This window comes from Eublepharis macularius, chromosome 1, assembly GCF_028583425.1.
Source record: "Eublepharis macularius isolate TG4126 chromosome 1, MPM_Emac_v1.0, whole genome shotgun sequence".
NCBI classification, from domain to species: domain Eukaryota; kingdom Metazoa; phylum Chordata; class Lepidosauria; order Squamata; family Eublepharidae; genus Eublepharis; species Eublepharis macularius.
This window is the reverse complement of record NC_072790.1, coordinates 191,976,630-192,003,919: the sequence shown is the minus strand read 5'-3', so window position 1 is coordinate 192,003,919 and position 27,290 is coordinate 191,976,630. Positions and strand designations below refer to the sequence as shown.

At 42.9% G+C, this 27,290-nt stretch overlaps 1 protein-coding gene across 4 annotated transcripts in view; it reads left to right on the top strand.

The window, feature by feature from the left end:
- RPS6KC1 (ribosomal protein S6 kinase C1) overlaps window positions 1–10,182 on the top strand; it is a 142,385-nt gene extending 132,203 nt beyond the window's left edge. For all 4 annotated transcript variants that reach the window (XM_054981781.1, XM_054981773.1, XM_054981790.1 and 1 more), the window contains 3 exons: window positions 1,018–1,100; window positions 2,098–2,193; window positions 8,257–10,182. In XM_054981781.1, coding sequence (XP_054837756.1) covers window positions 1,018–1,100; window positions 2,098–2,193; window positions 8,257–8,367 — 290 coding nt within the window. In that variant the 3' untranslated portion in view covers window positions 8,368–10,182. The remainder of the gene's footprint in view (window positions 1–1,017; window positions 1,101–2,097; window positions 2,194–8,256) is intronic.
- The last annotated feature ends 17,108 nt before the right edge of the window (window positions 10,183–27,290 follow it).

Here is a 27,290-nt window from a genome sequence, read left to right as displayed (position 1 = left end):
GCACAAGTGATGTTGTGGTGAACAGGGACTTCTGGCTCTTTAGAAACTGAACCTCTCAATTAAGTAGCTGTTTGTACAGAGAAACTTACATTTGAATACAGCTTTCCTTGTTCATGAAGGACAACAGAGCCACACGGCACAAACTAGACCTTGGCCGATTCCACACGGCTTACCTGAAGCCGGGACGTTGCAGAACATTGCAGATCATGCCGGAAAAAACACGGAAGATCATGTTTTCTCGCACGAGTTTTGCGCAATGTCGCGCAAAACTCGCACGAGAAAACGCGATCTTCCATGTTTTTTCTGGCATGATCCGCAATGTTCCGCAACGTCCCGGCTTCAGGTAAGCCGTGTGGAATCAGCCCTTGTGTTTGTTGGAGAGGACCAACTGTGCTTCAGAACTCACGGAAGGAAACTTCGGAGTTGTGCAGAATTCTAGGCTTTCCCCAGTCTAAAAGCATTTCGGAGGTGATCCTTCCCTAATTAGGCCTGTAATTGTTTAGAATAAAAGGGCAAGAAGTTGCAAGCAACAGTAGTCCCTGTCCCATTCACACATAAAATCTTTGATGTTGGAAACTATTTTCTTTAGGCATCTCTGTTGCATGTGTAGTCTTGTTCCCTCCGTCTTCAAAACATTGAAAGAGGCAGTCGGGCATGGACCTGCCTCCAAGATGCTGAGGGAATTGTATTCCTGTTAAAAGGGCTGCTCTGCAGAAACAACTGAAAGAAGTAAGATGGTGCAAGTGGTTTCCTCCCAAATTTCAAAGCAGGGGTGGGGCAGGACTGTGGTAGAGGAGCACAGTCCTGGCCTGCTTAAGAGTCCCTATTGCCTGCTCCAAATGTTGATTGTAAAGATGCGTAGCTCTACTGGGGGGAAAAAAACAGCTTGTGCTAGGGTGAGCTAAAGGGTGCAATACCTCCAGATATGCCCTATCAGCATTAAAGAGTCTCCTTTTAAATACAGGTTTGAAGGTGTATCTGATCTTTGAATTTTAATTGCAAATGTCTTTTATTCAGAAGTTGGAGCTGTCTTTGAAGAATCAGAAGCCTGTGATTGGTGGAGTCTGGGTGCCCTTCTCTTTGAACTCCTTACAGGGAAGGTAGGCATTGCTGATAGTTATTTAGCCAGAAGGGGAGAGAATACTAAAAATTGGGAGCAACTCAGTGGTCTATTTATTTAGAGGATGCATATTTCCATGCCATACTGAACTCTTCAGCAGTTCAAGGCATTCAGAGCAGCTTGGTGTTGCATCTTTCACCTGTTATCTCATAGGGCTGCTCTGAAGGCAAAGAAAGAGGACTTAGGTTAATGCACATAATGTTAATTAGATTCAGAATCAGCCATACTGGTGAGATTCACACTACCAAAAGTATTGCTCAGGGTGATGAATGGATAAGATCCGTTCCCTTTGAAAAGGTAGCAAATAGGGTCAAGACATATTTAACTATTTGCTATGTTCCACTTTGGGAAAAGGCTGTCACTTCATGCCTTGCTTGCTGGATTTCTAAAAGTCTTTGGCTAGCCATAGTTGGACACAGAATGGTGAACCAGATAAATCTTTGGTTCGATCCAAAAGCGTTGCTCTTACCTTTTTTCTGCATTCTTAATTTCTTCTCCTTTGGCGTTCTGTGGAATTCTGTGGACTTTGTGCAAAGGAATGAGAAATGTCCCGGGAAAAGGAAACCGGAGATGGAGGCCTGAAGTGCTGTAGAGCTTTGCAGCTAGTTGAACGGCCTGTAGGAAGTTGCACTAATGATGATCCTTGCTTGGAGGCTGTGATCAGGGCAATTTAATTGCTACATACGGTGCCAAAGTATGACTAGTTTTGTGTTCAGTCAGTGTAATGTAATACTAGTTGCTGTATTATAAATAGAGCTACGTAGCCTTGGAAGAAGAGCAAGATAAAAATGAGTGGATTATATAGAGAGACATGAGGGGATGCCATTTCATTGTATTCTTAAACGTTGAAAATGGTTAAGTTTGGCTCCTAGCCTGAAAAAAATGTGCCATGTGAGCACAGTAATATACACCCCTTCCTTCTGTATCTCTCTCTGTCTTAACAACAACATATAATGTTTCTGATTTGGTTGCTGCAGAGTCTAGTGGAGTGCCACCCGGCAGGAATCAATACCCACACCTGCTTGAATGTGCCAGACCACATATCAGAAGAGGCAAGATCACTCCTTCAGCAGGTACATCCCTGGAGAATCTGTATTTGTGGCTTGTATATTCATCATGACAGGCTATCAAAATAAGTGTTACTCTCTCCATGGCTCGCAGAGAACTGCACGCACAGTTGTACTGCAAGGCGGATTGCGACATAGCTCTTCCGCTGGCGGCAGCTGCTTCTGGATAGGACCTTTCTACCAACCACAAGCCCCACCAGGCAAGGGCCTTGCCAGTTTCCCTGAAACACAGGGCAGGTGCCGTATTGGGGAACAGTTCTCAGAAAGAGCTGCTGGAGGCATGCCAAAGATCCACACATGGCTCCTGAGTGAGAATCACTGGTAGACCCTTATTAGCAACTAATTTTTAACAGGGGCCCTATTTTTAGTTGGGCGAGGGCTGGTGACATGGGCTGCCCCCCCCCCGACTCACTCCTATACAACTCAAGACTTAAAGAGACCTCCTGAACCTTTCCTCCCTAATGTGAACAGATTTTATGCACCTGAGCTGCAGTTTCCCAGTGTCTTTGCTGGTGGTAAAAATATAGACAAGGGATTATATCGTTACTGTTTGAAGGAGGGGGATCATCTGCCTCTTGGTAGAGTCAGAGAGGAAGAACAAGCAGAAGGGTTTGTAAGATGGCTACTGGAGTAGTTAGGGCCCAGCATATGGTTTTGAGGAGCTGAGGTGTATAATCGGAGAAATTCTCTGCCAAAGCCTGTTTTGTGGCAAATATTCTAAGGGGCCCTATTCTTGTGTGTCAGCTTGGGGGGAAAGTAGGTGAGGTTCATCGTCTTGTGTGTGTGTGTGTGTGTGTTGCAGAGGTCTTTAAGACCAGGGGTTATGTTGGGTTCATGGTGGAAAGCCATTGTTAGCCTGATTTGGCCTCCACCACAAATCCTTTTTGAAAAAGAAATGATTTTTCTGTTCTGAGAATGGAGCAGAGCATCCCAAGAAGATATGAAAGTGTGTGTGTGGGGGCGGGGTGGGGTGGGGAGGCTGGGGCTGTAGAATCCAGTCCTTCAAGTGCTAAATCATGCCAGGAAGATGCCTGACAGCCCTTCTCTTGCAAACCTCCAAGGAATAAGACTCCACAGTTCTCCTAGACATTTTGTCATTGCTTAACTTTCTTACAGCACGAAGATGTTGCTGTTACCTGGCCTAAATCTGCATCCCTTTCATTTAAACCTGTTGCTTCTTACTCTAAACACAGCGGTGAAGTTGTTTCCCCTTCTTCTCTCCGAAAGCCTTTGAAGTATTTGAAGTGTACTGCGGAGACTGTCTTGAATTCAGACCTGGAAATGTATTATAGATTGTCTTGAAGGGTTGCTAGTGGTCCCGTCTTCTTGTCCTTTGTTTAGTACCTCAATAAACAGAGAGATGCAAACAAAACATCAAAACTACACATACTTTTTAAAGGATGCTCTTATAGAAATTATTAATAGGGTGGTCTGCAAAGCACTCACTGCCAGAGAAACATGTGCATTTGGAACTGCTTGAGGGATCTTTTCTGCAAAGAATAAAAGTGGGTGGATAACAGACTACTTGCTCCGTTATTATGTTTTTAAAGATAAATAATCACAATTGTCTTCTAGATGAATTATTTTTTTTAATTATTTGCCACTGTGGGGACATTCAAGGTGGCTTATAGTCTACAAAATAATAGGGGAAAAGACAATGGCAAACCACCTCTCCTAGTCTCCTGCCATGAAAACCCCAGCAGGGGGTCGCCATAAGTCATCTGTGACTTGACAGCACTCTCCACTACAGAAAGGAACAGTACTAAAAGCAGCAGTCAAGCTGGTGACTGCAATGCAAGGGAGAGAAGAGCAAACAAACTGAGGCACTAAAAGCTAGTTAGGAAGAAAGATGTCTCCAAGTACCTAAAAATGAGGTACTTGAGGGGGTGCTATAGGTGCGGCAAGCCCCAGAAAAAAGTCTTGTCTCCAACACTCAGCTAGCTTCTCAACCACTTTTGTACTTAGAGAAGGACTTCCAATGATTACTTCAAATGAGGCAGGCTCATATAGGGGAAGACGGTCCTTCGTGTACCCTGGTTCGAAACCATTTACAGCTTGAAAGGTTAAATATCATCCCTTTGAATTGTGCCTGGAAAGCAGAAGCCAGTTTTTGAGAACATGATATAAGAAAATCTCTACAGATCAAACTGCTGGACCAGTAAGAATAGTGAATGGAATCTAAACGTCTAGCAAATAGAAGAATGGTTCTACTTTGCAGTAAAGTAAGGTCTTCAACATAGCCCCCAGTATGGAGTGATCCAAATCCAAAGGCCTATCGGTTGTACCAGAGTTCAACTTAACAGTCATGTGCTCTCGGGATCATGAGAGAAACTGCCTGCCTGCTATTTAATCTCATAGAAGGCAGGCTGTGTTTTTTTTTCCAAAGGGGTTGAAAATGAATGGAATTTTACCACTGACATCTCTGAGACTTTTATTAAAGCAACACTGAAGGCATTTGACTCCCCTGAGAGCTTGAAGCAAGCCATTTGCTGCTTCTCCTTTTCCAAGTTCAAAGTTGCCCCGTATCCAAAAGGAAGTGTTCCAGTCCTGGGCTGCACATGAACAACTTTCAGGTTGAAGGGTCTGCCCCCATTGGCTAGTAAATCAACTTTCTGTTGTGTGTCTATCCAAGGAAACTACCATTCATTGTTGAGGAAGCTTTGTCAGGAAAAGGAAAAGGGGGCTCTTGGCATGGCTAGTCATTTTTCATGATGATTTTCCTCTTCCACCCCCTCCTAGGTTTCATGGGGTCAGCCCATCACTAAATGCTTAGGAGAGGACAGTGTGCAGATGAGTGCCAAATGTGTCTCATGACACAGCTTCCAAACAAGTGACCTCATTTTAAATCGCTCTCTTCCCCACCCCCTCTAAACACCTAACTGATGAGGTCTTCCATAATTCAGAGGTTTTATTATTTATTTTTGATTGCTGACAGATTAGATAAAGTTCTTAAGGCTTCCTTCGTTGCCATTCTGTCTACACTCTCTATTTCAAAGGTTGTCCCAGCTAGCATAATAATCCACCATGTTTTCTAACAATGTAGATCTAGTGCAATTTATTCTGCATTTGCTTTCTGAGATTAAAGTTCTTCTTGCAAAGAGGAAACCTTTAGAACATAGATTTCTTTGCACTTAACTTCGCCACCTGCTGTCACTTGTTATATTTCCAGAGGACTACAGAGCGACAGTCTCTCTGACTGCTTATCTGCTGGCTCATGTATATTCACAAAAGGAGTTTGCTTTGCTATCTGAGTTATCTTTACCAAGTGAGATTTTAAGTGGCAGAGCCAACTTAAGATGTGCAAATGAGTACATTTTATGGGGAATTTCTCACTTTGATTACTGGGTGTAGGCATTTGAACACATGTGCCAAAGGAGAATATAGAGCACTCCTAAATGACAATTGGATGTAGGGAGCTGCATTATGCTGTAGCCAGTAGAGAAAACCTAGAAATTGAATTATTCTTTTGAACTGTATGTTTAGAATGTGACAGTCTCATAAGATGGCAGAATGTAAACTTGGGCTCTTTATCCTTGGTAAATATTTTCATGCCTCTTTGCTGGTTACCCCCCTTTCAAGTAATCATTTTCCATTTGAATTCACACACGTGAAGAGCCTGCTTTGCTTTCTACATGTATCCAGCTCTTTTTTGAAGAGAGATTGTAGATTTTTTTTCAGTGCAAAGTAAACAAGCTACTTAGTTTTTTAATAAGTGGCAATCAGATGTTCCAGTGGTTTTTTTTAAGAATCCCGGATTTTTTAAACATTCTTAGAGCCTCTTCATACATTATATTTTTAGGACCTTTTAAATGTTTACCTAAAAGTGTGAATATGACAAGCGTATTTGCAGACATGTTAATCATAACCAGTATGCTCATTGGAGAGCTGGAATCAGTAGTGGCTGTTATACACTTGAGAACAAACCCGGGTTTGCTGCCATAGAGTATGTGAAAAGGCCTTCTGTTAACTGGAGAGTAAGACAGATAACATCAAAATTAATCTTAAAAATGACTTATGTAAAATGTCACACTCTACCAGAAGTGCACAACATTAGATGAAGGGTGACTGGTAGCAAATTAGAATGCAGTTGATCGTGCCAATCTTCTGTGGTTTCAGGTGGGTAACCATGTTCGTCTTCAGTAGAAGAACAAGATTAAAGTCCAGTAGCACCTTAAAGACCAATGAGAATTTCCAGGGTATAAGCTTTTGAGTCAAAGCTCCCTTCATACGATACATGTAGGACTGGAGATCCCTGAGCCCTTGTATCCCAGACAGAAGGTGGGAGGGGTGTTGCAAAGAAGGGTGTCAGGATGCACAGATACAAGGCAAAGTATAATAAACTTATTGGAAATCTTGTTGATCTTTAATGTGCTAATGAATTCATCTTCTGTGGGAATCTGAAAGACATAGGCCAGTACTGTTTCAGGACAAGTGAACTGTAAAGTAGAATATAAAGCTTTAAAACATAGCTAATATATTTATTGCATTTCTTTTGAGATCCACTTTTCTTTCAAAGAGCTCAGGAAGGCATTTGTGAAGTTACTAATTTTAGCTTTACAACAGCTGTATGAGGTAGGTCTCACTGAGAAAGTAACTGAAGTAAAGAGGGAAAAGCTTGCAGAAGACTACCCAGTGAGCTGTGGCACTGAAACCAGGTCAGGCCAATGTGAGTCTATCCATTGTACCATTCCAGTTATCTCACCCTGCTGAGTCCCAATAAAATCTGTACAGTAAGCATTGTTTTCAGCTCTAGACTACGTCAGTTGATATGCTCCAAAAGCTCGAGTCCCTTCACATGAAGGATATATGCTGCTGGGAAGCATGGACTAGTTAGGAGCTCCTTGCAGCAGTAACCCTATCAAATCCATATTTGGAACCCTATCAAATCCATATTTAAAACATGAGTTTGTGTGTTTGTTGTCAGTATGGCTCTTCAGACGGTGAATTGGAAACAAAAGCAAGAACAATTCAACAATGGAATCAGTTCCCTAGGAGGTCATGTAATCACCTTCCTTTAAATGTTTTAATGGCTTGTTAGATGAAGACCAGGACAAAGATATTCCTTATTGGATAGGTGCTAACAGTGTGCTTCTTCTGCTGCAGCTCGTATTTGTGTATGATTCAGAAGCAGGCAAATAAACTGTGAGAACAGCAAAAGAACCCCTTGTACTCTGGTGCTTTGCTTTCAGATGCTTCAAAAAGGGCTTCGTGTAAAACAAAAGTTCACAGAAAAGCAAAGTTGTCTGTCAACATTACGAGCCTCAAAAATAGATTAGGGTTTAGGGCTCATTCTTACAGCTAAGCTACAAGAGACGAATTACACGAGGAAATGCATGTAAAGGGAGTTGCAATGTTAGCTGGGAAGATGTTTTAAAAGAGATCGGAAGGCTTTGTCAATTTCCTCTCTACAGAGGGTTTGCTAATTTCCTCTTTGCCTCCCAAAGGCTCTGTCAGTTTCACCTCCCCTTCTGGGAGGCAAAGAGGAAATAAACAAACCCTCTGAGGAGCTATCTTTCTGTAGAGAGGGGAAATTGACAGAGCATTCCCATCTCTTTTAAAACTCAGCTTCCCGGCTAACATATGAGCGTCCTCGTGTAATTCGTCTTTTTCAGTTTAGTTCTTATGCTGCCCAGGAGCCATTTCCACAAAGACGGTCCCAGGCCACAGGAAATGTGGTTGCTTCCGTCATGTGAATGTTGTTCCTAAGCTTTTGAGTTGCTGCTGCTGAGTGAGTTTGTTCCTTCTTTCATACTTGGACTCTCTGCTGCTTTTAAAATACTGTTTTAATTATGGTTTTTCTGTGGGCTGGCTTTATTTGGTTTGTTATGTTGTTTAGTTATTACTTTGTTGATATTTAAGAACTGGAAGCTGCTATGAGAGCAATGTGCTAAGAGGCACCATAGACATACTTGAATATATGCAGTAATGAAGTTTAGGTGTGCAGCACTGGTGCTTAGCTGCAGAGTCCAGTCCTCTGGCTGATTTTTTACACCTAAGTTCAGTCTAGCATGTTTGGTACATTTTGTTGTTCCTTAAACTGTCCTCCTTACCAACTGTGTTTGTCTTAAGCTTTTGCAGTTTAATTCAGTGGAGCGTCTTGGTGCTGGAGTTGCTGGAGTTGAAGACATCAAATCTCATCCCTTTTTTGTCTCCATTGATTGGGCAGAACTAATAAAGTGAGTGGGCCGAGCAAGTCATCTCCCCATGTTCAGCCTTTTGACAGACACCGTTCTTGGCTTGCCACCATTTTAAACAGTAGCCGAGTCCTTCGGCAAGGATGAAAACTGAGACAGCATCAAAAGAAGACAATTTTAATTAGTGTTGATGACAAGACAAGATAGTATTTGACTTTTTATGGCAAGAAGCTGATCTGTGTAAACTAAGGTGTGATCCAGATTGATTGCTACAGGACACTGACCAAACATAATGGTGATCATGGAGGTACCAGTGAAACAGCAATCTAGTGTCAAATGCCTGTCATCTCTCTAGTGAACGCATGACAAAATGTCGTTGTGTCATATTTCCTCACACTCCTGTCCCATATTTTTGGCAGCCATTTGAAGTGAAGGAGTGTACTGCCAGGTGAAATTCAACATGACTTTTGGGTGGCAAAAAATCCCATGTAGCTCCAGCCTGGGAAGTTATGTAAACAGCAAGTATCTTTTTTTTTTTAAGTGATGGTGGGAGTATAAAACTCCTGTTGTATATACCAGTTCCTACCATACATTGCCAGCTGAAAAATAACCCCTTTTTATAGCAGGGGAATATATTTCTTTCCTAAGCTATACAAAGCTGAGTAGGAAGTTGGGATATAGGGTGGGGAATGGCAAGAAGAATAACTTATTAGTAACATATGCTAAATAAAAATGTATGGTGCTCTTGCAAAACTTCACATGTAATACGTATATCTCTTTGTGGGTAAAAAAAATGAAAACTGTCTTATGTCATGTGACTTCAAAATGGCTTCCTATCTATCGAAAGACAAAAGAGGTCATCCAGATACTGTAATCTTGCACTTGTGGATATCAATGTCTGTTTTAAAGCACTAACTCAAGTGAATTATGTTTGTCACTACAATGAAAGAAGTCTCTTCTCTCAACTTGTTAATAATTGCTTTAGAAATGTAAATAGAATGCAAAGTAAATATATATTTTTTAAAAAAATAAGTTGCCACATTTCTGTGCAGGGAATTTTAGGATAGATTACACAGGCAGATAAACCCTGAACCATTGCAGGTTGCAGGTGAGGGACTTGCCTGTTTGCCTGTTTCCATTATTAAAATCTCCTTGTTCATGAAAAACTAGCAAATCAAGCAGATGCTCTAGCCCATCTATCTATCTAATATTCTAGTTTTCAACATGCTGGGGCTCCATTTTTTTTTAATGTGGGAAGCATTCATCCATGTAACACTTTACATGCATTCTGAAATGGTTCTTATTCAGGAACTCAGTACCACATGATCTGACTGGTTTTTTAGTTCTGAAAATGTTCTTTTGAATGCTCCTAGGTTTCATGTTCACCTATTCTTTGAGAAATGGTGTGTGAGTGAAGTGAGGGAGGTGTCTGTATTGCCAATGTAAATCCCTCCTAAGGAGGAATGGGCCTTCCAGTAAGTGCTTTTCATGAAGGACATGAGGGTTTTCTTATAAACTGCTCCATCAAGAGGCACAGAGGAATCTTTGAGAAGGAGAAGTGTTATATTGTGCTTCTCATGGACAAGTACCCAGTTGTACCTAATGGGATGTCTGCAAGAGGGTGGATGTCTTTTCTTGAATATACTGTTCCTTTTGAAATAGGCATGCCAAGGAAGTCATTTCTTAATGGATTCTTAATGGACCCACACACATGCCCTGCTTCGATTGCCATTATCCTAGTTCATTAAGGGGCAGTTGTGCTGTTGGTTCTTAATTAATTTTGCTAGATAGAGAAATGAAGAAACTTGGCACAGCTAGCTCCAAATGTTGGGGGGGGGGGACAGGCTCCCAAAATTGATATTTACATAAAAATAAAGAGATTTTCATTAAAAATGTTTTTGCTTTGTTAAATTTGTAACTCACTTTATATATATACTTTATGTATATATATGTGTGTGTGTGTTAAAGTAATAATTCCAATATAAAAACTACTAAAATATCACTGCAGTGGGGCACTGAAGCACAGCAGTTGAAGAGATCCCAGATACAGTCTCTGGTATGGCCAGTTAAGTTATCTCAGGTGGCAGGTTTGGGGAGAGGCCCTTTCTCTGCTGAGAATCTGGAGATCCACTATCAGCAAGAGTTGACAGTAATGAGCTGGGCGGCCCTGTGACCGGACAATGTAGCTTCCAATGTTCCTTCTCTGACTGCTACATTCCTGCCCAAATACAGGTATTTTAATGACTTCTGAGAGATACGCTGCCTTTGAAGGGAAACTAAGGAAAGAGTTACTATCTGTTACTGACAACACGTCGTATGTACTGCATATTTATATTTGGTATAGATTCAGAGGACTATTTAAAATAGGCTGGTAATCTCTTGTTTATGGAGGCCTCAGCCATGAATCCAGAAGATCTTTGGAAACTAGCACAGAACCTGGAGACTGGGGTAATGTGCTCCAGGTGTTCTGCGGGAGGCACTCGCTTTTTGCTCCAGGTACAGCTTCTGAACAACCTTAAGGAGACAGGAGAGGGAAGTGAGACCCACTGTTGTCACAGCCTCAAGTTTGTCTCTTCAGCTATGTGGACCAGAAACCTACTTTTAAAAATGAAAGGTGAGAGGCCTATAGCTTCAGCAAGGAACATTAGCAAGGAAGAAACTGTTTACTTCCCTTTAGGATCATTTATTTTGTAAAGGTAAATGTATGTCGCCAGCGCCAAAGATAGCCAATTCACTGAGTACATGGAGATACTTGTATACAATAATCTACAACCATCTCTTGTTTTATCTTTTTTATCCCCAGCTTTATCCGGGTGACAAAAGGCCAAATTCCTTTGGTAAGGGAGTTTTGGGGCTTTTAGACATCCTAGTTCATATTTTAACCTTAGATTTTTATGGGTGGCCTTCCTATATGCATCTGAACAGATCGCATCTGTTAGATACCAGAACTGCGTATTAACATAAAATGGAAAAGGGAAAAGACATCATTTAACAAAAGGAAATCTGGAAGGTTTTTTTCCCCTTTTTGAAATTATTCTGCTCCCCTCTTTCTTTTTTCCCTTTCTCCTTGCGGTAAAAAATGCAAACCAGGGGACTATAATAACACCATAAGGTGCTACCAGGTCACCAGTAGAATTACTACTGTGAAGTGGTATCCAAGATTACCTCATTCTCTAAAACTGCATTTGAACAAAGCCATTCCATAGCGGCATAACAGGAACTTCCTCAGGTGAGCCACAGCAACGACTTCCTGTGCTGAGAGGCAAGGAAATCTCTGAAACAGATACAGAAACAGAGACAGATACAGAACTTCCTTCCAGCAGTGCCCTTACTATAGCTTTGGGAGAGGATCTCTCATTTCGAAGAGCCTCTATCCATATGGGTTTTTTGGGTGGGTGGGGGGGACACGAATGTTAGCAGCTTACTGTTACTGATCTTTTGTAGAGCTGTCTCTTTACGGAAGATCACTATTGGCTTATTTAAGATACAGTTAATGCCCTTCTGCAATCTTCACTGATACTGCCATAGCAAAAACTTCTCATGGATTGTGGCTACAAGATTCGGTTTGTAACCATCTACATTGCAACTGTGTATGTTGAATAAGTGACCTGAAGCTTGAATATCCCACGTTACAAGCTACGGGGGAATTCTAGCCTGTGAACATTCCCTCTGTTTGCAAACAACCTGCCTGAAGCAGTTAGCTGTCGTTAAACAAATTTAAGAGGTTTTGTGAATTGCGCACCTTGATCCTAATGAGAATCAGTGCTTAACCCCTGCAACCTGTTTCTGGAATATATGGAGATAATTATTATTAATGATAATGATAGGGTAGTAAAGGTAATACCTTGACTACCTGCAGAGTGCCCACCTCTCTAGGTAACCTCAAGCAGTTTCCATCTCTGGGGTTAGAAGGATGGTAGAAGGGCATGAACCTTTCAGTCCTAGCACCTCTCTTTTTAGATGTTCCTGTTAGTTCTGGCTGGACTTAACACTGAAAATGATGAATACATTATACCCCTTGATGGTACAATTCATCCCCTATTCAAAGCTAGTAACATCACTCCTACCTATATTTTAATGTCTCAAGCTATGGAGGGAGTAGAAATGATAAAGGAGGTTGGGTAAGCCAAAGGGCTTTCTGATGCCATTGCTTGAACTGCCCTAATGGTAGAGAGCAAAGGGCTTAGAGAGGAAGGGATCACAAAATGACTCCAACAAGGCTGGATAGGATAGAAGAAGGGGGCAGGTCAAGAGCAGGGAGAAAGATGAAGAGAAGTTTGGGGAGAGGAACAATATGCATGTGCTAAGGGTTGAAAAGCTGAGGAAGGGTGAAGTTCACCGGTTGCTTGGAAATCTCAGGTTACAAATTTTTAGCTGGTTTTGTGTGTGTGTGTGTACACCATCACCCACCATGAAGAGATGAAGCCTTTGGCAGTGATTGACTCAGCTATCCAAATGTTACAGAGGGATAGGGCCACCAGGCACCTCTATACAACAATACTTTGAACTGAAAGTAGATTTCTAAAATACTTTCAGCTCCTACAGAATAAGATACGTAAATGACAAAAGGTTTCTGTCCCTGAAGATGCCATGTAATAAAAATAAAATTGGTTAGTCTTAAAGGTGCTACTGGACTCTTTTTGATCATGTAATCTAAGTATCTGATAAACTGGCATAGATGCATGTTGTCCAGTGCAAAGTGTTATCAGTTCTGATTAGAGACGTGCACAAACCAGAAAAAAAAGAACCATGCGTTCATCAAGTTTCACGAACCATGGTTTGTCATGTTTCATGAACTATGAACTTTCACTAACCTGCCCCGGTTCATGAATTGTTCATTTTGGTTCGTGAAAATGCCACTTCTGGGCCAGCAAATCACCACTTCTGGGTTAACAGAAGGTCTGCAGGAAGTCCATCCCCTGTTGCCTAGGAAACGGATTGATTGGCACCAGGCTGTCTGCAGTGATGAACTGAAAAACGAACCAAATGAACCAGCCTAAAGTTCGTGATGGTTTGTCAGAAATGGGATCTGATGAACCGCTGGTTCACGAACTGGCCTGGTTCGACACAAATTTTGGTTCGTATTTTGCAGGGGTCATTTCGTTGAAAAATAGCTGGAGGAACTCATTAGCATATGCCATGCCCCCTGCCATCACTGGAAGTCTGTCATTAGCATAACTGATTTGCATATGCCACACCCCCTGACATCACCTATCCTGGCTGATTTGGACCCAATCCTGGACATTCAGGGCCAAAATTGGGCCCAAAATGGCAAAAGGGGGGCTGAAAATGGCAGAAAAGGGGCCCAAAATAGTCAGGATCAGGCCGCTGACGAGAGGGAGAGTGATCCACCTCCCGTCAGAGGCCCGATCCAGGCTGAAATGGGCCCAAAATGGTCAGGAGTCAGGTGGGTGGGGTTACCTAACGTGACCTCTTTGGGGACCTGCCAGAACTGCGTTCCTGTGCGTTCCCCCTCGAAATGAGCCCTGGTATTTTGGTTTGTGTCCATGTCTAGTTCTGATTGTCAGGGGCAGTTGTTCTTTCCAAGTAATTTATAGTCTTAAAATTCATAATTAGTGCTATTCGTTAAGGAGGTATCCATTTCCAACAGGGATCCCCAATATGGCGACTGTTTGTAGAAAGTGGGCAGGGCCAAGGTGGGGCTTTTCCCCAGCAGAGCTCCTAATTGCTCATTGGAGATCTGATTGGTTGTGCAGATGTTTAGAGAGTTGAAGGTAAGATGTGTGTATGCAAGAAAATATTTTAATACTATATGTTCATTTAAAAGGGCATTTTGTTAAACCGCTTCTGCCTGAAATGTTGAAAAGTTACTATTCAAGTTATGCATAACCTCACTCCCTGACATTTTGTGATTGGCTTCACATTCTATGGCTGCCATTTTGTAGTTGGCTCTTCCTCCTTTGGCAGCCATTTTGTGGTTGCACTGACTGCCCTGTGTCAGAATTGCAATGGTGTGTGCAGGCTCAAAGACTGGGGACCCTTGCTTTAGAACATTAAACATCTTTATGTTCAATAATAATGACAACAACATTTGATTTATATACTACCCTTCTGGACAACTTAACACCCACTCAGAGTGGTTTACAAAGTGTGTTATTATTATCCTCATGACAATCACCCTGTGAGGTGGGTGGATCTGAGAGTGCTCCAAAGAGCTGTGATTGACCCAAGGTCACCCAGCTGGCTTCAGGCAGAAGAGTGGGGAATCAAACCCGGTTCTCCTGATTATAGTCCTGCCACTCTTAACCACTACACCAATCTAATCCTATAAACTATAAACGCAACACACCAATTATGAACTCACCTTATCCTGAGTTCAAGCCATTGACCAAACTAGCCCATCCCATTTATTCTCACTGGTATTGGTTCTCAGGTGAAGTTTTTTCCAGCCATTCCTTGCATGCTAAAGGCCATTAGCAGGATATTGAATTTTGGTGCAGATACAAAGAGGGGATGAACCACAAATCGATCCTTGCTTTACTGTACCGATAGTACATACACAATTTAATGAACTGATTGTGCATGCCTAAGGGATATGTGTCTCAGTTGTGTGTTGAGAAAATTTAGTTCTTGTACTGGGCAAAAGGGGCTGCAAGCGGCAACAACCTGGTCCTATAGAATGATACAATTCAATGAACTGATTGTGCATGCCTAAGGGATACGTGTCTCAGTTGTGTGTTGAGAAAATTTAGTTCTTGTACTGGGCAAAAGGGGCTGCAAGCGGCAACAACCTGGTCCTATAGAATGATACAATTCAATGAACTGATTGTGCATGCCTAAGGGATACGTGTCTCAGTTGTGTGTTGAGAAAATTTAGTTCTTGTACTGGGCAAAAGGAGCTGCAAGCGGCAACAACCTGGTCCTATAGAATGAGCGGCCACTGATCAGATGCAAAGCTGTTTGAGAGGAATTTTGACAACAAGCATCAAGGTGATCTGATCAGGAGAACTACCTTGCATGTAATTGAGGAAGTCAAGCAAACTAAATTCATACAACAATTATGTTCATGTCAAAGCTCATAGCATGCCTCGTCAATATCCCTTTGGCTTCAGTGGGGGAAAGCAAGATGCATTAAACCATCTCTGCACTTAAAAGACCTTTATAGGCCTAGAACCAGTCATAACCCAAGAATTCTTAAAGCAGATTTATGGGATGAAAACGAATCTTAACAATGTGTGAATGAAACTGCCCCGGCTATGTGCATGTAACTGTATAAAGGAAGCTATAAGAGTGATAATGAACTTTTAAAGTAGGAACAGGGGGCTGAATTCAGTCCTCCACCTCCTCCCAAAGCCTAATAAGTGGTTTTACTCTGTGTGGTCGGAAGACGTGTGGTATCATACTGCCATGGCAGGCAGAATGGTGCCCATTTTTCAACTTGGACTCTAATCCACAGTACAAGAGGCTGAGCACAGGGAAGGTGCTTTCCTTCTGCTGCCTCCCAGTCCTGAAGTATAGGGTATGCCGGCTTAGGTTCTACATCCAGTTTAAAGAAATGCCCCAATCTGGGCAGTGATAAACACAACTGCAAGCATCTTTGATAAAGCGCTGAGTTGTCCCTACAAGTCTGGAAGGAGTACGGGGACTCTGAAGAGGGTGAAAATAGAAATGAAATTTATAAGAATACAATTACATGCACTCAGCAATGAAATAAAGATGGATTAATGTCAGGCCCTGCCAGTTAGATCCCCAGATACTTCACTGTAGACACTCCAAGAGTCCAGTTAAAGTTTCTTTATTAGAGATCCATCAGTATCCGTGCACTCGGACTACAGCATTGGCAGAAGTGACGAAAAGGGGGAAAGCAATGTTAGTTACAGGGCAAGGTTCCTGCCCTGGGATAAGGACCATTAGCATTTAGGCGCGCAGGGCCTAGAAGGATGGATGAGGTAGGGGGGAGGGGAAGAGGAGAATGAGCTCATTCCATGTTTCAGGGAGATACAGCTCCGATGGGCACTTCAAGTACACTTTCCCATGTCAGCCGAGAAAGTGAAAGTAGCCACCTGCAAGATAAGCGATTCCGAGCTACATAGTTACCCAGCTACACAGATATTCCTCCATTCATTCTCAGAGGCCCAGAATATAACACAGAGAGCAATAGACATACATCACAGATAAGCAGGGCGCATCTGACAATTACAAAATAAGAGAACAGTGCAATAAGCAGTACACACACACAATGAAGACTGCCTTAAATTCCACCGACATTTATAACTATTCACTTCATATAAAGCCATCTTAAACAATCCTGTATTACACATTTGCGTAATAAGAGTGTGATACTGTTTCTGATATTGTTAGTAAGGCCATTCTACTGGGAAACAACAAAGAACTCTCAGGTATGAGCAGATATTGATATTACCAATTTGTAGAGAGACACCTTCAGATGGCTTTGCCCTGATGAGCAGAGCTGTTACAGTGGAGCATAACAGGAAACACATTCTCTGGTTCTAGTGTGAACAGTCACATCTGGGGAAAAAAGATACTTTTCAGACCTGAGTAAGAGCTTAAGGGGCAAGGGGAGTGACTAGGTATATGACACTACTGGTTGAAGGAGAGAAGTGAATGTTTTGGAGTCCTCAGAAAATTTTTAATCAGGGTAATATAGGGATGGTATACAGATGGGGAGGGAATGTGTTTAGAGGTGATCTTGGTCTGACCAGATAAGTAGAGCATGGGTGGGCACTTTAACCTAATCTGGATCACAGGGACTTTGAGTCAAATGTGAGGGCACCTTTTGGTAGAAAATGCTGATATGGGGTGGGGGCAGGGAATTGTTTGGTTAATGCTAATGAAGCTGTAGAGAAGCTGATTATTGATCAGATGTCCAGCTCCTGAGTGGGGCGAGATCTCTGACCTGTTCCAGGTAGTGTGAAGTGATCAGACATAGTCCTGCTCAATTCTGTCATTGTTCATAAAATGGCCATAAACCCTGTTTACTGGCCTGGAGAAAAATGCAGAGAGGGACTGGTTCTAGCTTCAAGATGGGGGGGGGGGATAAACCAAACTGGAGGGGGTTGGCAACACTGGAATTACAGCTTTCTTTAAATGGATATAGACTCTGTTCAATCACAAGTGTTTGATCAGGCTGGGTCTAATGTTTACTCATCCAGTCTCAAATATGAGTATGCAAGCCACAAGCACTGGCCCTTAACTGGATCAGAACTGTTATTTGGAATTAAAATTTTCATATCTTAATCATTAAACAACTCTACATTTAGTTTGTAAACTGTACAGACTTCCAAGTGCCCATTTAGAGAGGCCCCTGCTGGCAGACAGCAGGGCCTACATGTTTCCCCCCAACAGAGATCTAGACTAAACATGCTACAAGAGAATGGGAAATAAAAAGGATGGGGAGGTCTTGCGACTGTTGTGTCATTTGTTTTCTCAAGGACACCAAATGGGAAGCTGAAGAAATAGCAACTTCCTATTTGGCAAGATTTATGATAGTGATTTAAGTAATAAAACAAGAGTTTATTTGCTTTCGTAGCCATCTATACTTTAAAAAAAGATTACAATATCAGTTGAATCCTGCCATTTAGAAGACGGTGGTGGGGAGTGTAATCTCTACCACTTGAGTATTTAATCAGGAAATGCATGTAATCGAAATGAGAAGTGTTTAATGCTTGTTTTCTCACAATTCCTAAGCACATCCAACAGTGAATAAATCAAGCAAGCTCCAAGATAAAACTCAACCTGCTCAGAGTTCTAAGAATTTTAAAGATGAATACATTGCATGTTGTTTACAGATCCCACGGCTGCTTTGTCTTCCTGTTCAATCCCCCCAAATGTTCTTTCTGGCTAGCAGCTGCTCCCAAGGTGCTTTGGGGTAAATGAGCACAGCTGTCCTTGTGGCCTTAGTTGTGGCAACAATTCTTGGTGAGTCCTTTTATTTCCAAAACCTTTGCACATTTACTTGAGAGTAGACCCCAGTGATACCAGATGGACTGATTGCCAGGTACGCCTTGGGACTATAGTACAAGGATGCAGTCCTGACCATGTCTATTAGGGCAAGATCCTTATGGCACACAGTAAGTCTTGCTTGTATGCCACTACATTGTTAAACTCTTTCGTTCATTATATCCTTACAACCCATGTGATTCCCTTCCTTTAACATTGTACAGTGTTATTCATAAATATCTAAGAGTTGGATACTGTGAAAAAGATGCCCATGTGCAAGGGGAGGGGGTGATTTTTGCAATTACCCACCTTCCATGGCAGCCCTTCAACTCGTCCCTCATGCAAGCGTCAATCAACAACAGGAAAAGTTATGAACCTAGTAAAGAGCCAAAGGGGATGTAGTACAGAAGAAGACTTCTATTTTGCCAGTTGTTAGATGATGGCTGTACTGATTGTGAGGGGGACGTACACTAGGATATGATTGCCACATATCCTACTACCCTTTTGCAGTTATAGGACAGGTTGCCAACTTATCACAGCCAGAGTCAGACTTCTATGCCATCCTGCTTCAAAAAATTCCAGAAATGAAGGTTTGCTCATAACTGAGTATCCATTCTGGAAAACGTTCTATTGAAAAAATCTCCCACAAGTCTGATTATATAGATGGAAGGTATGCGAGAAGCTGTGGGAAATCTGCATGTTGGTTAAAGCATTTATTGTAGGCAGGATGGTTGTCACTGTTCAATCCTTGTTTAGTTCCCGATTGAAAACACAGGTGAACATCTTCTGAAGAGCAATTAGCAAACGTCCTGACAAGATCTCATGTCAGCTTTGTGCATAGCGTTGTATGGCTGGTGGATCTGGCCCTTGAGCCAGTATTATCACAGTCTACAATGCAGATAGACTAAAGAGTTCAGTTAATATTTAGTTCTATGCATGTGCAGCTTGGCTAAGAATGAGTGCATGTGATTCCAGGGGGAAGAAACGTTTGCTGACATATCTTTAGACATCCCAATTCAGTGTATGTTTTGCTGCAGAATTAGTTTAGGGACACTAAAAATGGGAACTCATCCCTGCAGCTTCCGTTGGTTAATTTGGATGCAACCCAACAAAGTTCTGTGCAGCACAGGATTTTGAAGATGCAATAAGCTGAAAGTGTGTAACATCTAAAAGGACAGGAACTACAGTTCCCCAAGAATAAGAAAGATTAAGTTGATGGTGGAGGCAGCAAGTATGTTGCCTTACTCTGTACAGGATGAACTAAATTCTGAGTGTCCTTGCAGTTGGTCCAACAAGGACAAATATGAGAACAGAAGTGATAAAGCTCCCAAGCTTCTGTGGATGGGTGACGGCTTAAGGCAGCGTTCCAAATGCTGGGTCCAAGGACGATAAATCTCCAAAGGCTGTTCTACCTCCATCTTCTTGCCCAATGAAGTGCCCAATGAGGATTAAAGCTCTCCTGCTGGAGGGCTGATCTGGCCTCGTATTGGGCACTGGTGAAATGACAGAAAGATGGAAAGGAAGGGCAGTCACCCCAATTCTTCTGCAGCTGTAAACCCAAGATCCTAGGTTTGGCTGATCTGGGAAAAGCCCTTCTGGGGGAAGTAAACCACACTGGCCAGCTGGCAAATGATCTGGCTAGGGAAGCCTAAAACTGAATTAGGGGAGGGCCAGCCAAGAAAACAACAGATGTCGTGATGGTCAGAGGCTCTTTCAAAAAACGGCAAAGCAAACCTCTTTCTAATTTGACTGGGGGTTAATAAGCGGCGTATTTCTGGATAGTCTTGCCTTGGCACCATGTGAACTTCTGAGCAATTCTCTTCCCCCAAATATGATGGAAAGGCAAATTAATTGAATTATAGACACTAATATGCAGGAAGCTGTTTAGTTTATCATTTTCTCCAGCAAGGTTTTATACAACAAAGGCAGGAACCAATCATTCTCTATGTGGATTGGATTGTTTATCATTTATTTATCATTTATATAGCACTTCTTTTTTGGCAAATAATTTGTGGGTTTATCCTCGCAGAAATCCTGGGGAGGTGTAATTCTCCATTTGTACTTTTACCGTTTGGAGTGAGCACTCATGAAGTGGATCAGATAGACACCAGTGCCACCTTCAGCTGGTCCGACACATCATTACTAGTTCATGGGAAAGAAGGTGGTACGGAGAGTCACACAACACCGTATTCTCCTAAACTAGCAGAATGAGAGGGTAAAGAATCTCCTGTAGGTTGGGCATGCATTTTTGGAAAGCAGGTCTCTGTGGATGTGTCTACAATCAGAAAAAAAACCTGTTGATTAATTGTCTTTAGTTGATTAATCTATAACAGCTGAATTTTAATTCGTGAGACTGCATGATGAGGTGGTACTTGTTTTGTTTTGGGTTTTTTAAAATACTTTTTTGGCTTGTTGTATTTATTATTAATAAAAGTTCACATTTAGCAATCAGTGGTAACTTTGTAAAATGTTAAGTTACTTTATCCTTCAAAAGTACACCTGTCTTGAAGTTTTGATATGCAAATAGATATTTTTAAATTTAATCAATGAAGAGTGTGATTGATTGGCACCTTGTCAATTTGGCTGATAGCCCTAGTAATTAGGTCTATATTTGGATTGCTTTCCCATGTACGGTTCATGATATCTTCTGAAAAATACAGGATTGGATCCTGTTGATCTGTTCCACTGGCAGTGGTGCTTTCCTCCCGCAGAAAGAGTCTTCCCCATTCTAAGACAATCTTGCAAACATCTTGCATCAGAGGAAGGCTCCTTCCACTCGAGGAAAGTTCCTCTACTACCAGAATGGGCCTATGGAATCCAACCCACAGTCAAACTGTAGAAGAAGATAGCAAAGAGGCCGGCGAAGGCTTTAAAGCACATGGCTTAAGGATAGATTATCCCTTCTGTCTCAATCCACATACTGTATATCCCAGGCAGTAATAGGCATTGCATGGTGGAAGAACCTCATGGGTGCACCTGTCTTCCATTGCTTACCCAAAGTTACTTACAATGCAGACAACATTATATAGAGGTACGTACAGGATTTTATTTGGAGTACCTCTGCCATTTGACTTTCGGTGCTTGATGGATATGAAGGACACCCAGATCACACCCCAACTGAGCGACAACTGTTATCCTAATAAACATTGAACTAGTCAAAAGGAAAATAGAGGGAAGAAAAGGCAAGCCATTCTGAAAATAGGAATTGATCTTCACTGTCAAGAAATACAAAGGCAGTTTTTTCACTGCAGAAAGAGATTTCGTTTTAGAGAGACAACGTGGCAGGGTGACAAGAAATCTAATCAAAGGACTCTGTGGAATACGTAACTCCCTAAATCGAAAAAAAGCCGGAAGTCTGTCCTGCCTGCATGACAAGACTCCTCTTGACTTAAAAACTTCAGACCTGCTTCTTTTGAAGGGTTAAGAAGCTGGATTACCAATACTCAGCAAATGCTTTAAATAGATTGGATGCCACATCATCCCAAGGAACAGGTAGAGATTACTAATCTCTCTCTCTCTCTCTCTCTCTCCATTCCCACATGGGTAAATCTCAAACGACTTCATGGAGGACATGGAAGTTGACATCTAAATGAAACTGGCAATTCTTATCAGAATACAATGTGTGACACGTAAATTGCCTGTCAATGTGAAACCGGCCAGAAAAGGCCCCCTATTTTCCCACTGTAACTTGCTTCATCGGCTCAAACTCAAAATTTGGCTCCAATCTTAGTCCCTAACTGCAGAGTACACTGTCTCTGGCACAAGTCAACAGACATGATTGGTGAGTTCTGTGCTCTCAGAATTGGGGGGAAGGGGTTTGGTTGGGACAGTGGCATACAGGTATAAAGGGTTATGTCTCCCACCCATGTGTGGTGTGGTAGTTAGAGTGTTGGCCTAGGATCTGGGAGACCCAGGTTCGAATTCCCAATCTGCCAAGGAAGCTGGCTGGATGACCTTGAGCCAGACACACACACTCAGTCTAAACTATCTCACAGGGTCGTTGTGAAGATAAAATGGAGGTGACTAGAATGACATAAGCTGTTTTTAGTCTTCATTGGGAAGAACGGCAGGGTATAACTGAAGTAAATAAAGACATTTTCTGAACTTGGCTCCCTTGGACAATTCAGGTTGGGAAAATGACACAGGGAAAGGCTTGAGACTCCTGTCCCCACGGGCCATGGTTTTGATACAGATTGGGCCTCCTAACACCTAGAAATGAAACAACACATGTGGAACTCACAGGCCATGTCTGTTGACTGAACCAGGAAACGTATCAGTAGTAGTATATTGTGTAGTTAGGCCTGTAGGAAATGTCCATCTGGCAATGCATCTTCTAGCTCAAGATCCTAATACCAAAGAACGAAGATCCTAATACCAAAGTGGAAATTCGGAAGATTTTTTCAAAAAGGTTCTCTGTTGCACTAGATAACTCTATGGCAGCCTCTCTTGCTTCAGGCCATGAGGACATTGCAGCTCAGGCTTATTCCTGACAATCCCATGGCTCTTCTAAGTAAACATGTACTTTGTGAAGTTTCTGTGCAATGAATGCTTTCAAACCGAACTCCAAAGAAAGTTTTCTTTGAAAGCAGCGTTGTGTTTTTCCAAGTGCATGTGTAGACATTATAGGTCAGTGAAAAGGAGGAAAGCAAAGGGGCTACATGAATTCAAAGTTCTCCCCAGTGAAACTATCTTTAGGTGTTTCCCCCTTTTCCTCCCTTCTCTCCTTTTATAGTCTCCTTCACCAGTCAGGATCAGAATCCCCAGCCAAAACAGCGCGCTTGCAGTTGCTATTCCAGACCTCCAGATGCCAATATGTGGCGGCATCTGGCTCATTGGCAGGCATCATAAGCAGTTGTGCTGGCTGCTCTTGAGCCTGTCATGTGGCTTATTTTGCTGTTAAGCGCACTGCTTCTTTGAGAATGTGGTCCCAATCAAGGGAACAAAGAAAAGGGGGGGGGATTACATGTATTAAAGATGCAAGTTACAAGGTAAGGTGACTGTTGTTGGAGGCGCTGCCTGTTCTTGCTCCAGTGAATGTCCTGTCCTGATGCATCTTCGGTTAACTGTGCCTTCTTGCACAGTTACTGTTTTCAGGTGCCTTAAGGCATGGAGCTCCTTGAAAGAGAAACACAAATAGCTCAAAATGTAGAGATAAAATCTTCTCCTTAGAGGCCATGTGTTTGGCATGGGAAACATATGATAACAGCTTGCTTTAGAAAGGTGACATTTCTACTGAAAAGCTGAATAATGATAATAATAATAGAATGCAGCTATAAACGCAGCTCGCCCGTGTCTTCAGATAGAGATGAGACTTTTGTAATGAAGACAACCTCTTTGTTGGATGAAATAAACTTTTCCCTTGAACTGCAGGCATTTAAATTTCTGTGACCCAGCTGGATCGGCACAAGGTATGTGTGTATGTATAAGGGTAGAGAAATGTCACTCATTTTCATGACAGAAATCATAAATGCCATTTGTTCAAGGTTGGGTTTTTTTTGTGTTTGGAGGGGATTTTGTTTTAAGTCATTCCTAAAGAGTTTCTCTTAACAATAAAATAGCAAGGACTCCTCTGAGGTATTTTTAAGTAGTAGTAGTGTGCAGTGAATGGAAACCAGTTTGTTTAGTAAGATTCATGAAAGAAGGGCTTCCTTTGTCACTGCTCAGTGTGGAATGTCATCCTACAGAGAAATGACTGACCCCAGTTATCAGCACAGAACATGTCTAGTGGAAATTTATTAATGTGGACTATACCCTGTCCGCACAACTTGTCAGCTGCTAAACTGAACACAACCCACCAACTGTGAGCTCATTTAGTCGGTTAATATACTGGTTTGTGAACTATTTCTTGACTGGAATTCACAAGATGTGACACCCCTTGGGGACCTCTCAAGTGTCTGACTCATAGGACAGCATCATATAATTAGACATTCCTATCTTATCTACCAGAAAGGGCCTGCCAGCTGGCAGGGTTTACCCACTGGCATCCAGAAGAGGGAAGCTGGGCTGGATTTGTCATACCATATCTAAAGGAAAGGCAAGTTCTGTGGAATAACTATGGCACACAAAAAGCAGATAAGGGAGGGCTGAGAAGACCAGATGAAACAAGATATTTCTAAGTTGATGGCTGTCCAAAACGGTCAGATCTAGATACGTGCAGTAGGATAATAACTATTAACTAATCAAAATCTGACCCCATTCTTTAATATAGTGAATATAACAACATAACACAAAACATAGTGCAGCTGCCCAGGCAGCACTGCAGGGTGTAATTGATGATGGGGTGCACCAATGGCCTGGTCTGGCCGGAAGTGGTGTGTGACTGATGATGGGGGGCTTGGGGCCCATCCCAGACACCAAGGCTTTAAAAGCTGGCAAGAGGCCTGTGAATGGGGGTGGAGAGAAGGTGCCACAGGGGCAGGAAGAGGCAACTGAAAATATTTGAGGCAGAGGTGGCAGGGCCTGGAATGATCCAAAGAAGTCCCAAAGATAGGAATGCCAGTCTCTCACCGGGGACAGTTGATCCCGCATTCCCACCCTCCACCCCCCACCCCACTTACCTGGCTGGCAGGGGGGGGACATGCCTCACAGAACATGCTCCTGGGGGCGCAGTGTGCTTCTGTGTGCTGAAGCGGCCCAATTCAGGCCAGATTCGAGCCTAATTCCAGCCAATGGGGGAAGCCATAAGGGAGGTGCTTGGCCTCTGACCTCCTGGGGGATCGGGGGGCCTGGCAACCCTACCTGAAGAAGAGGCAGTGAGGGCAGAGCTGGCAGCAGCTTGAGCACGGAAAGAGTCTGGAGGGAACAGGCTTACAAGGCCCAAGACAGCACTAGAGGATCATCAGAAAGAGGGAGCATGGCAACAGCTGCCAGCCACGCAGGCAGGGAAAAGGTCCTCAGGCCAAAAGGGCAGCCCTGCCCAGCAGAGCCTTTGAGAGGCCCAGAGAAGCGGGGGGGGGGGCAAACCCAGTGAGTTAGACAAGATCTTGGAGGCCCCTGGCCAGCTGGAAGGGGCCTGGGACCTACTGGCCTGTAGTGAAGCCAAGAAGTGGGCCCGACTGCAAGGCTATCACTTGCTAGGGTTGCTTACCTGGGAGGTGGGCAACACCAATCAGATGGAGGGTAGGGAGGTGGGAGGGATCTGCAAGATACTTGGACGGTAAAAAGCACAAGGACTAAAAAGGAAAAGAACCATTGCCCAGGTCAAGGAGGAATGTGTGACAAACCTTCCTAAGAGAGAAATAAGGGGACCTGGTCTGAGGCTGCAGGAAAAGGTGACTAAAGTTGCCAGGTTCCCTTACCCTCCCAGAGGGAGGGGTGGAACCTGGCACTCACCTAAATCATTCGTTTGCACACTCCCGGGCCTGTGCGATGATGCCAGTTCCAGTGATGTCATTGCACAGGGGCAGGAGCACGTGTGCACTTTGCACCAGGTTGATTTGGGCCCCACATAGGTCCAATTTGCCCAGTCCAAATCAGCCCCACATGAAGTATGGGAGCGCTCCTGAGGCGGCATGATGATATCACTCCTGGGATTGATGTCACGCTGCCCAGCAGCGTGCCCTGGAGGCCTGTTCCCCCACCTTCCCCCCTGCCAGCCAGGTGAGTGAGGGGTGGAGGGTGGGAGCAGGGGATCCCCTGCACCCACTGACAGAACAGCAACCCTACTGGTGACTCACATCAATTCAGTAATTATTGGATCTGGCCATTATTCTAACATTTCACTGTCTGGTTTCAGTTCCATGGGCATGAGGAGGACAAGAAGGGGAGAGAATGATTGAGCAGGTATTTGCTTGATATAGATATTATCCAACCAGAAGAGTTATTGGATCTTCTCACTAAGTAGGATCATCCCAGTAAGTTTTCATGCGCTCAGTGTTCCATAAATCATATTGGCAGCTTGTTGGCTTGTGGTTGGTTACATGCTTGTGGTTGGCTTTGTGCTGGTTACATATCAGCTTTGCAGAAGGGGGAAATAGAGAAAAAGGCTAACAGTACAATCTTACATAGAGTTACACTTAAAACAATTGAAATAATGGGTTTCAACTGGAGTAACTCTGCTTGGGATTGATTTTTAAAGGATCCCTATCCACATGGTAAACCCATGCACATTTAGTTGATACAAGAGATCTATGATAAAGGATCTGAAATCATAAGTGATCTGATTGTTCAGGTTCTTTGGTCTCCCAATGGCTTTAGTGTGATTTAGGATCAGCCATTAGGGGAATCAGTACATATGAATCTGCTTGTTTACACACAAAGGTCCCTATATTTGCAAAAATGCAATTTGAAACTGAGGGGAGCTAATCCTTGCCTCCCCTTAGGTTGTTAGCAGGACTCTTTGAAGTTGCTTTACTGAGGGCCAAGCTACACATGACGAATGACACTTGAACGGCAAGTGGATTTAGTGGAGGGCAAGTGAACAGGGAGAAATACACTTGCTGTTCAAGTGTCATTCGTCATGTGTAGCTTGGCCCTCAGTCAGAACCATCACCTAAGACCTACATAACAAAGCTGAACCGACCAACCAACCAACCAAAGCCCTAATGTGTACAGAGTGTTGTAGCCATCTGCTGGCATCTTGGGAATAAGGCTTTTGGGGAGGAGGGGAGAAGACCTCAGCCTGAGATTTGGAGAGCTTCTGTTAGTCAGAGTGGATAGTGGAGGGTGGGGCTTAGGTAGGAACTTAAGAAAAACCCTGCTTGACCAGATCAGTGAACCAGTAAGTCCAGCATCCTGTTTCCCAGTGGACAACAAAATGACCCAGATGGCCCACAGTATGGGTTCAGAGACTAAAGCTGCCCTTGATGGTGCCCCTCAGCAATTGATATTTAAAGATAGCTGAACATGGAGATTCCATTTAGCCATCTGGAACAGTTAAATAATGGACTCATCTTCCATGAATTTGCTCTTTTAATGCCATTGAAGCTAGCATCTTGTGGCAATGCATTCCGCAAGAAAAGTATCTGTTGCATAAAGAAGACCTTTTTCGTTTTTCTATCAGCTTCGTTGGGTACCCCTTAGTAGTATGGGAGAGGGAGAAAAAAAGGT